Source organism: Phocoena phocoena, chromosome 18, assembly GCF_963924675.1.
Source record: "Phocoena phocoena chromosome 18, mPhoPho1.1, whole genome shotgun sequence".
Lineage (NCBI taxonomy): Eukaryota > Metazoa > Chordata > Mammalia > Artiodactyla > Phocoenidae > Phocoena > Phocoena phocoena.
Window position 1 is genome coordinate 20,648,955 of NC_089236.1, and position 17,849 is coordinate 20,666,803.

A 17,849-nucleotide genomic window follows, 5' to 3' on the forward strand; every position below is an offset into this window, starting at 1 on the left:
AGGGAATCTCAGGGTGTTAAACACAGCACTCAACACTATTTTTCTCCAAAAGTCATTTGCCTAATTCAAAGCTGTGGTGGTGAACTACAGCCAGTCTCACAGGGCTAGGGAGACAAAAATTGGAATTCAGGGCTTCCCAAGGAGAAGGGACTTCAGACTTGATACAAGGTGGCTTAAAGGCTACAGCCTTAGGAAAGAAGTTTAACAGGAAATCTCTACAAAAATTAAAGTCCAGCATTAAACCAGCTGATTTTGATTAGATTAAGATGAACATCCCCTAGCCTCTTGGCCTGTCAGAAGCAACAATAAAAAATTTTTGGAAGAACATAACATTATCTAGGGCCTCAAATTATTTCTACACAACATCTATCATGCAATCAAAAATAAAAAGTCATGCAAAAAGATAATACTTGGACAAAAATCAAGAGAAATGATAGACCATAGAAATAGGCCCATGGAAGGTCCATATTTTGGATACATCAGATGTGTTAAACAAAAAAAAGTTAACTGTGATTAGTAGGCTCGAAAAATCAAATTATAAGATAAAGCATTTAAAGTTCAAAGAAATTAGATTATAAAAGAAACCAACCAAAATTAAGGACTTGATAAAGGGTTTAACAGCAGATTTCACAAAGCAGAAAAGAGAATGAATGAACCAGAATTTAGGTAAGAAGAAAATGCTCAGAATAAAGCACAGAGAGTAAAAGGGATACAGGAAGAGAGTAAGGGATATATGGGACAAGATGAAAAGGCCTAAGATACATGTAGCTGGAGTCTGATAGAAGAGGACAAAAGGAATGAGACAGGAGCAATATCTGAAGAGATAGTAGGAGAGTTACACAGGCATCAAACAATGAGTTAGCAAGTGTTCTTCCTCGTCTGATTTCTGAAGGAGTTAGCCTAAACTGATATTATTTCCTTCTTCATTGTCTGATAGAATCACCAGTGAGGCTGTTTGTGCCTGGAGCTTTCTCTGTGTGAAGGCTCTTAATTAAAATTTCAATTAGGTTTTTACAGGTGCAAGACTATTCTGATGTTCTAGTCCTTGTTGTGCCTGTTTCAGCAAGTTGTGTTTTTCAAAAAATTTTTCCATTTCATCACAGTTGTTGCATTTATTGGGAAAATGTTCTTATTATTTCATTATTTTCTATTTTAATGTCTGTAGGAAATGTGGTGATTTCCCCTTTTTAAATTTTGAATTTGGTATTTAGTGTTTCTTTTTTCTTAATCCTATCATGGATTTAGCAATTTTATTAATTAATTAACAAAGGATATTGATCTGTAGTTTTCTTGTGGTGTCTTTATCTTCCCTTGATATCTGGGTTATACTGATAGCATAAAATGTGTTATATGTTGTTGATATTTTTACTTGTTAAAAAATATATTTGGTCATCTGAATGACCAAAATCCATTTCTCATATGTAGTTGGACTTTATCCATGGTTCCTCGCTACCAGCTCCCAAAACCCTTGGAATTTCCTGAACAATAAGAGCAATGGGAGCGTCTTTTGTCATAATACTTATTCTCTTATCTTCAGCTCCTGAAATTGCTTCAGAACCATAAAGGCAAAATGGGTGTCTTGTTATTCATAACAAACCCGTTTCCACCACAACTGGATTTATGTTGATGAGGTGACTTTTGAAAGGGGCTGGGTGTCAGAAGAACCAACCATGTGATTAGAAGGTTGGAACTTTCAATCCCCTCACCTCTGAAGAGGGAAAGGGATTGAAGACTGAGCTCAATCAGCAGTGGCCAATGATTTAATCAATTATACTATTAATGAAACCTCCATAAAAACCAGAAGGACAGGATTTGGAGAGCTTCCAGGTTGGTGAACACCTGGAGATTTGGGGAGAGTAGCACCCGGAGAGGGTGTAGGGTCTCCACACCCTTTCCTCATACCATGTCCTGTGTTTTTCTTCATATAACTGTTGATTCACATCCCTTAATATCCTTTGTAATAAACCAGTAATCAAGTAAGTAAATAGCTTTCCTGAGTTCTGTGAGCCACTCTAGCGAATTAATCAGGAGGGGTTGTGGGAATTTCTGATTTATAGCCAGTCAATCAGAACTATAGGTAACAACTTGTGATTGGCATCCTGAGTTGGAGGGGGTCCTTGGAACCTCCAGTCTGTAGGTGGTTGGTCAGAATCACAGGTAACCACCTGGGCTTGTGATTGGCGTCTGAAGTGTAGAGCAGTCTTATGGGACTGAGCACCTTACCTGTGGAATCTGATGTTATCTCGGGGTAGATAGTGTCAGAATTGAGTTGAATTGTAGGACACCCAGCTGGTGTCCAAGAACTGTTGGGTGATGTGGGATTCCCACCCCCTCCACCAGCACAACAGTGGAATTGGGTGGTGTTCCTTCCTCTTTTATTTTCTGGAAGATTTAGAGAAGTATATATGTTCCTTTTTCTTTAAACGATTAGCAGAATTCACCCATAAAGCTATCTGGACCTGCACTGTTCTTTGTTGGGAGGTTTTGATTATTTTTTCAATCTCTTTACTTTTTATAGGTCTGCTCAAATTTCTGTTTGTTGTGGAGTCAGTTTTGGTAATTTATGTTTTTCTAGAAAATGTTTCATTTCATCTAGGATATTTAATTTGCAGGCATGCAGTTGTTCATAGTATTCTCTTATAATCCTTTCTGCTTCTGTGAAGCCAGTAGAAATGTTTCCATTTTCATTTCTGATTTTATTTATTTGGACCTTGTCTCTATTTTTTCTTAGTCTAGCCAAAGGTCAACTTTGTCAGTCTTTTCAAAGAACTAACTTTTGGTTTCATTGATTCTATTGCTTTTCTATCCTCTGTTTTATTTATCTCTGTTCTAATCTTTATTTCCTTCTTTCTGCTAATTTTGGGTGTAGTTCGCTCTTTTGTTCAAGCTCCTTAAAGTGCAAAGTTAGGTTACTTATTTGAGATCTTTCTTTTCCACATACCCCTTCCCCACACACATCCAGTACCATCAACATCTCACACACCAGTATATTTGTCATAATCAATGGACTAACATTAGCACATCATTATCAACATAAATCCGTAAATTATGTTAGAGTTCAGACCTTTTGTTGTATATTCTATGGGTCTTGACAGACGTATAATGAAATGTGTATCCAGTATGACAGTATCATACAGAATAATTTCACTGCCCTAAGAATCCCCTGTGTTCCTCCTATTCATCCTTCCCTCCCTCCCTCCAAAATCCCTTACAACCACTGATATATTTACTGTCACCATAGTTTTACCTTTTCTGGAATTTTTGTTGTTGTTATTTCACGTTTACTACATTACTGCCTCCTTGGTGTTTAATTAATTTTTTGTAATCTGTCATGTTGATTCCTTTCTCATTCCCTTTTGTGTACATTTTTAAGACAGTTTCTTAGGAGTGGTTACCATGAAGATTACGATCGGCATCCTAAATTTAAAACGTCTAGTTTGGATTGATACCAAGTTAACTTCAATAGCACACAAAAGTTTTGTTACTATACAACTCCATCACTCCCTCAGCCACCACCACTTTATGTTGTTCCTTCAATACCATGGAGAATAACCTAAGTTAGGAAACGTAAAACAAAAATGACCGATGATACAACAGGAAATTGCCATTGAGAAGATGTAGTAATACCTTAAGATTAAGTGCATTTCTTCCATGAATTTGACAGTTTACTATGGCCAGCTTGGTCATGGCTGTTACTGTTCCATAGCATGTTGCCACAACAGGCTTTAAACCGTCACCATGTACGATATGTGCCACTGAGGTTTCGATTCTTCTAGATTTAATGCTACCTAAATAAAACAAGACAGGAAACGTAAATGTGTCATCACTTAGAGTGAAAGTTAAAAGGTATTCATGTTATGATAACGGTAAGTCATCATAAATAGGTTACCTGGATGCCTCCTTTGGAAGAGATTCCCCATGACTTTCACCCACCCAACCTCACGTTGGAGATTCCCTATAACCTCCATCCACCCAACCTCAGTTGGTTCTGTTGGCCAAACATTTTAATATTAGATAGCAGACTAATATTAGATAGCAAACTTTTCTTCCCAAAAGAAAACCATAAGCTCATAGATTTCTACCTCAATAATTTAGATTCCATCAGTCTGAGTCTTGTGCTGTATGTAAAAACATCTTATTTTATGATGAATTACATAAACAACTTCTTTCTTCACAAAATGAATAAAGGACACCATATAAGCATATCTCAGATAGAGATCATATCCCAAGGAGAAATCTTGCTTTTTGCTTTAATAACACATTGATGCATGGTTCAAATACCCTATGTAACTAAGCTCTTCCCTCAGTTTAAAGACCTCACACAAGAAAGGGGGGGGAAAAAGCAGACCACTCAGGAGTAGCCAAACAGCGACCACCTACATTTACTTTATCACAACCCTCGTGGGTTTCCCCTTTTGTCAAAAATGGCATGTTCAAGCACACACCCAGGTGTGGTGGGAAAATATTTTGAAATATATTTTACACTCCCAGCCATTCTTGCTGTATTACTTGCTGCAACATATTTTATCATCTCAATAATTCTTATACCATTGCTTCAATGAGAAGAAACGAGGCATCCTAGACCAAAGAAAACAATGTTCAGTTGTTAATTTCTAAAACAGGCCTTTGTGCCCATTTCAGGTCAATCGATGTGAAAGTTAACCACAGAATGAAGAAAGATGTGTGATGTGATATGGAGATTCCTTGTCTTGTGGGAGGGGATGGAGCAAGAGGAATGGAGAATGAGTTAAGAATTAAGTCTGTGGCCTGCTTCCTGCCCACCCACACTTATGGGCTAAGCTCAAGCAGTTGAGTTTTGAGTGAAAAGGAGGGAGATGGAGGTGCAGAGGTGGCTAGAAATTCCCTGAAAGATCTCTGAAGGATCTCAGGATGCTTAGACTTCCCTGGGAACTTTTCAAAGAGGGAAACACCAGAGTGGAATAAACTCCCTAAGTCAGAAATGGTAACATGACTTGTTTAGGCCTATGATGTGGAGGAGACCCAGTGGTTAATTTATGTCACAGACAGGGATAGGGAACTGCTGGAAGGGTCGTGTGCTCAGAAGGTCTTATGATTGCTGTAGTTAATGATACTACAGTGTATATTTGAAAGTTTCTGAGAGAGTGAAGCCTAAAATTTCTTGTCGCAAGAAAAAGTTGTCAGGTGATGGGTATTAACTGAATTTATTGTGGTAATCATTTCACCATACTGTATATTCATGTATCAAATCATTATAATGTATACCTTAACTTTATACAGAGTTGCATGTGACTTGTATCTCAATACAACTGGGGAAAAAAGAGAAAGTTTTATGGCTGGAGTGTTCTTCTGTGTATCATCTCCTACTAAACACATCTGTGAATCATTAATTTGTTATATTACTTTTTCTGTTCTAAAATTTGATATGACTCTAATTTTTAAAAGCAGAAATTCCAGTTCTCTGATAAAATTCTTCAACTTTTTATTTTCTTCAACATAGTAATCATAGTTATTTTAAACTCCTTGTTTGAAAACTCCCATATCTGATCCTATGGTTCTCTTTCTTTTGCCTCTTTCTACTGGTTTCCAGACCTTTAATCCTGTTTTCAGGATGCCTTGTGATTTTTAAGTTTAATGCTGGACATTGTGAATGAAAATTTTAAAGGGTCTGGATAATATTATCTGTGTCTAATAAGTGTTAGGTTTTCTTTGACTAGGCAGGAAGTACCACTTTGATTTATCAAGGACTGGTTTTGACTTTTGTAGGGGATAACCTATTTTAGTTTTGTCCTTTCTCCTACAGCGTCATTCTTATTCCCAAGGCATAGGTCTTCTGGGTCTGCAACTGAAAGCCCAGTGTGTTTACCAAGACCCCTTCATTTCAGCAGAGCTTGAACTCCAATAATTGTCTTCGGTGCAGCTGTCAAAATCTAGGCTCACTTCCTTAGCATCTCAGCTGATGGTTTCTGGTGTGTTTCTTAGCGTATTGTCCTGTACATGCCCAGCTTAGAAATCAGCCAACACTCTTAAGGGAGTTTGTATGCAGATATTTGAATTCAGTTCTCTCCTCTCTGATATATTACCCCTCTATCCCAGCTATCTTGTCAACTCTGAAGTCTGACAGCTATCTCCTCAATCCAGTAAAACTATCACCTTCTTTCTACCTGTGCCCTGTTCTCCAACACCACAAAACCCCTCAAGCAAAAGCCAAGGTAAATGTACAGCTAATTCAGCTAATTTCAAAGATGGTAACCACTCAAGTCATGCTTGCAAGGGTTACTCTCCAGTAACCTCAATGGTTATTTTATATATTTGTGGGCAGCTTTAATAACTGATTTTGGTGGGAGGGATTGTCCAATACAAGCTACTCAATCTTGGCTAGAACCAAAAGTCATTAGGTTATTTAAAAATCTGAATCTGATCATTCTAATAGCTGGAACTCCTGTGGGTATGTTTCTACTGCTTACTATTTCTGCTAGTTTTCATTCATTTTGTTTTTCTTTGTGTACCTGATAATTGTGAATTGTTTGCTACACACTGTATTTGTGAAATTGTTTATAGAAATAGTGTGAGATGTAGGATGATGTAATCTTTCTTGAAAGATGATTTTTCATTTGTTTCTGCTAGGTAACTAAGGTCAAAGCACTTAAAACAGTGCTGGCACATGGCAAGCAGTTAACTGTCATGATTGCATGTCTATCTTCTCCATCCAGATTAAGAATACTCCATCGTTTATGTTCCCAACATCAGTACAAAGTTGGGTTTATAGTCAACACTCTAAAAATAGTTGCTCAGTAAATAGCTTAAGGAATGGAAAATGAGGTGGGACATATGTGTGAATCACACACATATACACAAACACACAAAATCACAAATACTTTCATGGAGAGATAATCATATATACAATTTTTAAAAGAATGATATAAACCTAGCATTTACCTTCACATACGTTCAGCATGCTTTGCTTTGGGACACTTTCTACATGTTCATATTCTGTTACACGACTTTCTAGGAAAAAAATTTTAAATAGGATAATGTTTAAATCCGTGTGAAAATTCATGTTGAGGGTATTATGACTTCATTATAATTGTTCATCTTTTAATGAATTGAGGTTATCCATGGAAAAGTGCCCATGAAGGCATCCATGAGCACTGGCATTCTGCTTCTAGAGTTCATCTAGACCACCTTACGGATGACTGTTCATTCACACTCCTCCTTTATGTGAGCTTTTCTGATCCTTTGAACTGCTTTATCTGGTTTCCATCACCACCATCTGGGTGGAGTTCCCAGTTTGCCCTTGGCAGACCTGCAAGGTCAGGATTTCTGCTACTGCATTCTGCCCCATACATTAAATGTACAGGTGAAAAGGGATCCCACCATCCCGTTCTGCAGACCCACGGGGGAACCACCATATGCTTGGATGCCTTCTCTCCCTTTTGCTCTACTTGACCCCATTATTACAGACCATGTTCAGACTGGATTTACCTATCACAGACTGTCTTCGAGGTTTCCTTGGTAAAACCGGCGTCGGTATGAAAATGGGACCTGGAAAATCTTTAATATTTAGTGTCACCGTACGACATTGTAAACGGTCAGACTGCTGACTTTCAGCTTTAACAGGTATAGTCCTCGGTACAGGGATTGGCACTGTTGCACTTAAACGTAACAGGGGCTGCTTAAAAGTATAGGTACTGCTCATTTGTAAAAACTGGTCAGAATGAACTTCCTTGAGTTTGGGAGTGGGCACTGAAGAAGGGGCACTTGGTAGTTTGGAGAACTCTGAGGAGAGAATCAGAATCTCTTTTAAAATGTTAGCATAAATATTTGTTATTTTTAATGGCTCGTCTGATTTTCTGGAACTTTCCATCTTGCTTGTTTCTTTCCCAAAAACTCGACTTGAAGCTGAACGACACTTGGGAAAAAATATGGAACCAGTAGCAGTCTCTGGAATGTGCCAATAGACACGCTTAGAAGATTTTGTGGTTGTTGAAATAGTAGTCACTCTTTTTTGTACACGATGATCAAGAAAGAGATTTTGAATATTAACAGGGGGTTGTGACTGATCTCTTGGAACGTCAGGAAAACTAGTTTTATCTCTTTCAAATGAAGCGGTTTTATCTGGAATGAACCGTACACGTGGTAGCTTAGTTTCACCAGTCTTTCCTAAACCAGAAAAAAAAAAAATAAGGCAGAATTAGATTATGTTTATCAAGGTGTCAGGGGCAGAACTATTAACGTCTCAGCATTCATAGCTTTTCTTTATCCACTCACCCTCTCTCACCTTATAAAAACGTTTCTGTATACACTCACTCAGCTATCAGGACTTTTGCTTACCTTACTGGGATAAAGTTTGCATGAACAATTGGAGAATCAGGAAGGCTAAATTGTATTAGATTTAGAAAGATTAGGGGGCTACTCCTGGAAGAACAGAATGGATGAAGAAGAGTAGGACATAAAGGGAGATTTTTGAGCAGTTGCCACAGAAAACTCTGGCAATATGGAGAGGTAAAAATGACTCACTGAAGTTTCGCTATTTATCATTATCACTTCCTCATTTGAAACTTTTTGAGCAAAGATTTACATTTCTTTTCAAAGCCAGATATCAGACCAAGATGGCTTTGGAACATGATAACATGCTGATACTGGCTACAGGGTACCACGAGTTCACTCAGGTTACAACCAGAAGTATTCTTATCTCTCTTAGGTCCAGAAAATGCATTGTGTCTGCATTCTTAGGGACCTCACTATATCAAATCGTGCTTTCTCTTTCTTCTGTGACAGAATGTTAAATAACATTTTTGTCCATCATCTCAGTTGAGTACAATAAATGATGAGGACCTCAGCATTCTGATGAGAAGATAAGAGATTTATTGAGGCAAGATTTGCAAAGAGATGGCCAAAACAAGCCCAAGTCTCACCTGTTGTCTGTATATGAGAGATGGCTAGAGGTTGATCTACATTCGCAGAGAGGATTTCTTCTGAATTGAGCTATTGGCGTGCTATGTGTTTCTCCGATCTTCCCCTCCTTGTGGTGGGTAGAGGAGGATTTACCCCAACCTCAAACCAAGTGAGGGGGATTCTCAGAGAACCATCTACAGAGAACAGGAGTGTATGCCACAAGGAGAGGATAACATCTCATCACTCCCTGCCATGGTTCCCCCAACCCCCTTATACCTACAGAGTAACAGAAATGTATTGGCCCTCCCATTGCTGTGTCGCAACTTGTATAAGGCAAGAGAATCCTTGAATCTACTTGACCTCTACCTTCTGGCATTTCAGGGGGGTACAGAGACTGATGACGGATTCTCACCTTCACTCTTAACTCCTTAACTCTTTCCCACTCCTAGCCACACCTATGAAGATACCAGAAACTATGAGTTGGGGAAGAGAAGTAAAAGAACAAGATGGAAGCATTTATCATGCCCCTGTTTCCCTTGGCTTGTCTAAAAATTAGCAGACCTAGTCTGAGCTGGGAGAAAGGGCAAGGTTTAATTGCATGCTAGATGAAAGTATTGATTTAGATTGAAACGAGACAAGGCTAATAGATGAAAGTGACTAGAAAAGCCTCGGTAGAGAGATGTGTGCCATGTGAGTTTAAAGGGCAGTAGTAGGAGAAGGATAATGTTTGCTTCCTGCTTATATGGAACTTATCAAAGCTAGCTCATTCCATAAAATGGTTACACCACCATCTTCAACTTTCCTTTCTCTCTTTCTCATATTAAAACAAAACATAACATGAGCAAAATCTAGGTGATGTTAGGTGTGGCAGTGACTTTTATTCTTAATTAATTTTTTTATTGGAGTATAGTTGATTTACAATGTTGTGTTCGTTTCTGCTGTACAGCAAAGTAGTTATACATACACATCTATCCACTCCGGTTTTTTTTAGATTATTTTCCCATACAGGTCATTACAGAGTATTGAATAGAGTTCCCTGTGCTATTCAGAATGACTTTTTAGATATGACACCAAAACAACAATCCACGAAAGAAAAAACGGTTAAGTTGGACTTCATTAAAATTAAAAACTTCTACTCTGTGAAAGACATTCTTAAAAGAAGAAAAAGACAAGCCATGCACTGAGAGAAAATATTTGCAAAACACTCATCTGATAAAGGAATTGCATCCAAAATAAAGAGCTCTTCAACTCAACAATAAGAAAACAAGCCAATGAACACAGCTACTCCAGCTTTTTTTTTCTTTTTTTACATCTTTATTGGGGTATGATTGCTTTACAATGTTGTGTTAGTTTCTGCTGTATAACAAAGTGAATCAGCTATACGTATACATATATCCCCCTATCCCCTCCCTCTTGTGTCTCCCTCCCACCCTCCCTATCCCACCCATCTAGGTCACAAAGCACCGAGCTGATCTCCCTGTGCTATGCAGCTGCTTCCCACTAGCTATCTATTTTACAGATTGCCAACAAACACATGAGAGGATGCTCATCATCACTAATCATCAGAGAAATGCAAATCAAAACTACCATGAGGTGTCACCTCACACCAGTCAGAATGGCCACCATCAAAAAATCTACAAACAATAAATGCTGGAGACGGTGTGGAGAAAAGGGAACCCTCTTGCACTGTTGGTGGGAATGTAAATTGATACAGCCACTATGGAGAACAGTATGGAGGTTCCTTAAAAAACTAAAAATAGAACTACCATGTGACCCAGCAATCCCACTACTGGGCATATACCCTGAGAAAACCATAATTCAAAAAGACACATGCACCCCAATGTTCATTGCAGCACTATGTACAATAGCCAGGACATGGAAGCAACCTAAGTGTCCATCAACAGATGAATGGATAAAGAAGATGTGGCACATATATACAATGGAATATGACTCAGCCATAAAAAGAAACGAAATTGAGTTATTTGTAATGAGGTGGATGGACCTGGAGTCTGTCATATAGAGTGAAGAAGTCAGAAAAAAATATTACTGTATATTAACACATATATATGGAATCTAAAAACAAAAATGGTTCTGATGAACCTAAGGGCGGAACAGGAATAAAGACGCAGACATAGAGAATGGACTTGAGGACACTGTGGCAGGGGTGGAGGGCGGGGGATGGGAAGCTGGGACGAAGTGAGAGAGTAGCATGGCCATATATACACTTCCAGCTTTCTTTCGATTAGTGTTAGTATGATGTATCTTTCTCTATCCCTTTACATTTCATCTATCTGTGTTTTTATATTTACAGGAAGTTTCTTGCAGACAGTATATAATTAGCTCTTGTCTTTTATCTACTCTGACAGTTTCTATCACTTAACTGGTACACTTAGACCATTCACGTTTTAACGAATTACTGACATCGTTGGCTTAACATCTACCACATTTGTAAAGTTTTCTATTCATTGCCGTTGTTTTACTTCTTTGTCTTTTTGAAATCTTCCACTCTTTTTCTGTCTTTTCTGGTTTTAGGTGAGAATTTTATGAGTCAGTGTCTCTCCTTCAGTTTCATTCCTTTCTTAGCATATCAATTATACTTATAAAATTTTTTTAAAAGTGGTTGCCCTAGAGTTTGCAATATACATTTACAGCGAATCTAAGTCTACTTTCAATAAACACTACACTGCCTAATGGGTATGGCGAGTATCTTTTAACAGAATAGTCCCAATTCTTCTCTCCATTCCTTATAACACCGCCGTCATTCGTTCCATTTATCCTTGTGCTATAATCACCCAGTACATCGTTGCTATTCTTGCTTAGAACAGAGACTTACCTATTAGATCAAGTGAGATCACTTATCCTTCTCTGACACTCTTCTTTTTTTAGGTAGACCTGAGTTTCTTTTGTTGCTCACACAGTGTGGAATACTTTCTCTTACCAACCAATTTAAATCATTTTCCTTTGCCAAAGTCTACCTTAAACCTTATACAATCCATCCTTCTTGATTAACACAACCCATACTTACCGTTCTCATTACTTAATGAAACAAACATTTAACACCTCCCATGTGCTAGCTGTACACATAGTGCTGAGGGTACAATCACACAGCACAAACCTTACTACCATCAACGATCTCATGATTTAATATAGAAACTAGGCAGGTAAACAGTTACACTAGAGAATAAGAGCTCAGTAAGGGGGTAGATAGGGGATACTCTGGGACCATAAAGGTAAGCACTCTGACTGGGTGAAGAGAGAAGAGGTGCTTAGGGAAATCTGCCCAATGAAGATGATATCTGTCTTCTCAATTTAGACTTCCCTATTTTATTTATTTATTTATTTTTGCGGTATGTGGGCCTCTCACTGTTGTGGCCTCTCCCATTGCGGAGCACAGGCTCCGGACGCGCAGGCTCAGCGGCCACGGCTCACGGGCCCAGCCGCTCCGCGGCATGTGGGATCTTCCCGGACCGGGGCACAAACCCGCACCCCCTGCATCGGCAGGTGGACTCTCAACCACTGCGCCACCAGGGAAGCCCATAGACTTCCCTATTTTTTGATACATTTCCCCATCCCCATGATTTCTTTTTCTTCTAGTACGTTAAAATTCCACTTTTCCAATAGACTCCTCTGCCATCAAAAACTACATGGGTCTCCTCTATAATTAAACATATTTCATTTCACTTTCACTAATTCCTCAAGTCTTAGTTCACACTTAGACACTGAAATAATTAATATAATCAACTAAAATCGGGGTAGAGGAGACTGAAAAGGGGAAAGAAGAGGAAATATGCTAATTTTACCATTGCTTGTAAGTAAGGAGTTAATAAATACCATATACAGAAATAGAGGATTAAGGGTATTATATAAAGTTATAATCATAAAAGTGGCTCATCTTTACTTCACAGCACTTACCACAGATAATTTTACATTTAGTTGTGTGATCAGATCATTGGATCTCACCAGAGGGTAACTAAGAGAGAGGAGTGGCAGACGTGGTTTTGCTCACTATTATATCTCCAGTTCTTAGCACTGTGCTTATAAGTACACTCAGTTCTCACGATTTGTGGCAGTTCTGTTCTGTAGTCTCAGTGAGCACTGAGTTATCCAACACTGAACCATTACTTCTTGGGAAAATACGGGGTTAGGTTCCTCCAAGCCTCTGGTCTCAACATTACCAGCAGCCAATCAATACATAACCTTGTTTTATATGTGCTTCTATTTCAAGACACTTTATTTAATATAGATCGTTCATTCATTAACATTGAACTCTCAGCCAACAACACTGTAACTCAGGCCTGAAGGAAGCTTCTCTAAGGCATATATTTTCTCCAAAAGGCACATCACAGCCTTCTTGTACTATACTTAGGGGCTATTTTAGACTGTTAAATCACCAACAGAAAGTACAGAATTCAGAAAACATGGTACAAACTAGACCAGGAAAAGGGCAGTTATTTGTAATATGAGAGCTAAAACAAGAAGGCACAGCCATATCTTTCTTTGACCTCAGCTGGGAACATGTGTGTTTTCAATGCCCTGCATGTGTCCGAGAATTATCATATATACCCCCCTCCTGCACAGTTTCACTGTTATAAAAGGACTGAGAAAGAGCTCTATATACTGCTCCGAAGTGTTCTTCATGGTATATTTTGGAGCTAAAAAGACAAAATATAGTACAGTGTACTGATTGGGAGGTTACAAATAGATTCTAGCAGTTAGGTAAATTCACTCCTACAGAACCCACAAATGATGAGGATAAACTGTACTTGTAGAAATGAATTGGATGTTACCAGCTTACAACAAACATTTGTAAGTTGCTGGTTATTAGTGAATGTCCTTATTGTGATTCTGAGCTGTGCAGGTTGAGAGACTTCTGTAAAAAAATAAAGTTAAACATCTGAGTAATGCACATACCTGCACGGGCTTTCTTCTGACATAAAGACAGCTTAGGGAGATTTGGAGGTAAGGGTCTTCTAAGAAGTTGTGGATGGTTTTGCATTTTACTAATAAGCACTGTTTTTCACAGCTATTGAGAATTGAAAAGTTTTTGAATATGTTTGAATTGTTGCTGAAAAATAATTCATTCGAATGCAGATTACATCCTAATGAAACTTGTTCTGCACTAATACTATACTGGGTCCAAGCAGAATTCCTATAAAAGGAAAAGAGGGGAAGAAAATAATTTCTTAAAACTTCTAGAATCTAAATAAAATTTAGGTTTATAATTAATACAAAATTTAAAAATACATATACTGTTACCAGTCAGGATCATTTTAAAATTTCACGTTAGCAAAAAGTTCAGTCAGTGTTATTTCAGCTAGTAAATACTGATTTTCCAGAACAGTAGAACTGACACTCATTTTTTTTCTACCTCCAAAATATTATCAATTTATAAATTTGGAAAGAGTTTTTGGTCAAAAAGGTGAGGAAGTCCTTCCATGGCCTCTGAAGACCCACAGTACCTAACTCTTCACAGATAAGTTGTTTCCTTTCTGTAAAAATGACTTATTTTAAATTTCAGCCACTACACTTCGGCCATAACTATTTAACCCCAAAATAAAATGGTCTTCAGTATAATGAGATTTTCCAGGATCGCGGTCCCAATTAGTACTGTTTGAGAAATGACACCAGAAGATAGAACCAAATATGTGTGCTTAGTCGGGACAATATCAAAGTGCCTGGGACATCACTATTCCGTTGACAGTCTAGGCAGGTACGCTCTGGAGCTGCACAAATGGGCCGCTTTATACCCCCAGGATGACTTGCACACAAGCACTCAAGGTATGCTTCCTGGTAGTACGTCCCACTTGATGCCTGTAATTTTCCGTTCTCATTATTGGAAGAGATGCTTGGAAACGTTGGACTCGTACGCTCTCCTTTAGGGCAATCAGCTGCTTCTCAAAACAATCAGCTTTTCCTTTTTTTATCTCCTCTTCCTGGGAATTTAGGCAGGTTAAGGTCAAGTGAGGTCGCAGGTCTTCCCGCGGTATATGCTGTCCGGAAAGAAAGCACCCAGGCCACCCTCACCCAACCGCCAGGTGCGACCCGAGGCCAAGGAGACAGGCCCTAGCAACCGGAAACCGATAAAAGCGTCCCGGCCGCCGGATGCGCAGGCGCAGAGGGGAGGGCGGGCCGGGCGGGGCCGGGCGGGGAGCGCACCCGCCTGCGGAGCACTGCGCAGCGGGTCCCGCCCCACCGGGCGGCGCGCGCCGAGGCCATTCGCTTTGCCCAGCCGCTGTGCCGGGCTGCAGGAGAAGCCCGCTCCACGTGCACCTGCTGTACGGAACCCCGTGGTGACAATCGTTATTACTGTTTTTATTCTTAATGACAATGACCACTATTATGTATTTACTTTCCTCGCTTGCAAGGTGCTTAACTCGGGTGTCTAGGGTCCAGGCTGGCATTCTTTCATGCTGCACTTCTGCGCAGCCGGGTTCCGGGGCTGATTTTACAGGGCCCCCGAATAGCGAACATTATGTTTTGTTTCTCTTCCTTTAATGCAACCTGTTTTGTCTTTCTGATCCTTTAAAGTGCCTGGATGAATAGGAAATGTGTAGGCATAGGGGCATTAAGGATCCAAGAAAGCTTTAAATGAAACCCATTTCTCACTGTCCTAGTTATTTGTTCTATCGTGTTGTGACTTGTGTCCTGTTGTTGATGAACCTGTAAGTACAGTGATCGATACATCGTGTGTGTTTGCATGTATGCGCATGTGTTTCTCTGGAGATTTGATGGAGAAAGTGCGAGAGAGAAAACTCATTAGGTAGGTGTGTAAATCCCAGCTCAGAAAGTGAAGTAGACGGAGCTACCTTCCAGTCTTGTGTTTTGTTTTGTTTTGCTTTATTTTGCAAGTACAAGTGTAGGAACTTCAGTACAGTTGTTGGAAGATGAGACTTGTGTGTAAATCTTTGTAACTCTGGGGTCTTTGAAGATTTACTCCCTAACCAAGTCTTCCTTTTTCTCCTTAGGAACAAGCATATATTTTTAAACAGTCAGTGAAAAAAGTGGAAAAGTAAAAAAGTATTTCCTCAGACTCTGGGAAATATTCTGCACCTTGTTTTCCTTTGTATGTGGTCTCTTTTCCTTGTAAGATAACTATGTCCCAATTAAGCTGCTGCTCAGCTCTATGAACTTATTCCACTCTTAATTGCATGGATTAATTAGCTTCTCAGAAAGCTAAGAAAGTTGACAATAGGCAGATCTGTTTGCTAGGTTTTGTCTCAAGTAATATTTGTTGTGTATATTTTGTAAGTGTGAAAAATGTTTATATTTTTAACCATGAAAAATAGTTATGTTCCAATAGATAAATTGAGTCAGGTTCCTGTCCTCTTAAAAGTTGTTTGAACCGTGAGAACTACTGGGATTCAGTTTTACTGACCAATGCTTGGCCTTTAAAATTTGTACTTAGTACTGCATAGTCAAAATCAAAGCGATGCACTTATCAGTAGTTTTTTTTTTAAATGCTTTGTCACACATGGAATCAGGCATCAGGCTTCATTCCCTGCAGATTTCTTCTAGCAAATAGCAGGCAGAAACTAAGGCTGTTTAATATGTAACCTCCTTAGGTGTGAATATTTTGTCTTCCACTACTTACTACTTCTGTTACTTAGCACCAAACATTTAGGTAAATGAGATCGTGATTATGAAAATTAAATTCATGGCTTGGTGTGTTTCATATGCATATATCAGTTTTTCTGACACAGATTACGTGCTTCGTCTATGGAAATGATGTACAAGTGCAGGCCGGATTTAGAAAGTACACATCACATTCAATTTGGATTCTTTTACTGTTTTTATTTAATTTATTAATTTTTAAATTTGAGGGGGAAATATTGCTACCTCAATCTCCTTTTCTTTTTTAAAAATAATCATGTCTCTTTAAATAATACAACTCCCTCTGATTTTAAGGGTCTCCTTCACCTGATACACAGTACAGTCATCCTTTTTGTTTGTCGCATTAGCTGTGTGATGAAGCTTGTCAAACTGAACCACAGCACTTTTAGCAGACTGTATTAAGGAGGCCACAGTAATGGTGAGCGCCAAGGTTGTATACATCCTGCGGTTTTTTTTGTTGTTTTTTTAATGTTGCTAAAATGAGATAAAAGCCTTATGCACAAGCAACCCTACGCACCCTGCAGGTAATGCTTTTGATTTTCCTAACGAGTGGGGAGTACTTGGGGAATCTCAGATTTGCTCTTGGTGAAAGGACACAGCTCTGTTGGAATGGTGCAGAAACTGTTGCTGGAAATCTTCTATATATAGAAAAACTATTCTCTATATACCGCTCTATTTGTTTGTTTTCCTTTTAAACAGGATGGAGGTTTACAAAATAGTTTGGTCAGTGTAGATTTAAGTTAGCATTTTACTTTATGGAAATAACTGCAGTGATCTGTATTTTTGTGCTCATATTAGTTTTTTAGAAGTTCTTTTTAAAAAAACAGTTATTTTTGAGAGCACATTGAATAAACTGTTGAGTCCCCAGGGTAAACCAAGGCACAAAAAGCTTTTGAGAAAGAGGTATTTTCTTGATCTGAGTTTACCTGTTTTCTTATATATATACTGAGAAATGTCTTTACTCTTCACCAGTCACAGTGGCTTAAATGTATACTTTTGTTTCATGTGTTTTCATGCTGCTGCATAGAGAGCAATTTTATATTTTCTTAAATGTTAATAAAGATATTTTGAAGAAGCTGCTTTTCTTTTTACCTCTCCTATCTCATTGCAAAGGCAAAAACTTCGTTTCTGTTCTTAATTATTTAGGGGCGGGTTATTTAGTTTTTCCTTTTTGTCTTTCATGATGATAGTCCTGGGATTTTTTTCAGAAAAATCATTATTAATAAGGAAAGGTCATGCAACCTGCATCATAGAATTAAGAAAAATTCCCAGACATAGTGAAAGAACAATGTCTATCTGTTATAAAAGCATATTCATGAATTCAGCCATTCATTCCAGAATGATTTATTGGAACCTGTGTG

At 38.6% G+C, this 17,849-nt stretch overlaps 1 protein-coding gene across 1 annotated transcript in view; it reads right to left on the reverse strand.

Annotated features, from left to right (window-relative positions):
• Positions 1-13,873, reverse strand: part of LRRC63 (leucine rich repeat containing 63) — a 40,876-nt gene extending 27,003 nt beyond the window's left edge. Inside the window, exons 1-4 of the mRNA XM_065895923.1 lie at positions 13,789-13,873; positions 7,465-8,142; positions 6,919-6,987; positions 3,628-3,788 (exon numbers count right to left, since the gene is read on the reverse strand). Coding sequence (XP_065751995.1) covers positions 3,628-3,788; positions 6,919-6,987; positions 7,465-8,142; positions 13,789-13,873 — 993 coding nt within the window. The remainder of the gene's footprint in view (positions 1-3,627; positions 3,789-6,918; positions 6,988-7,464; positions 8,143-13,788) is intronic.
• Positions 13,874-17,849: the final 3,976 nt, after the last annotated feature.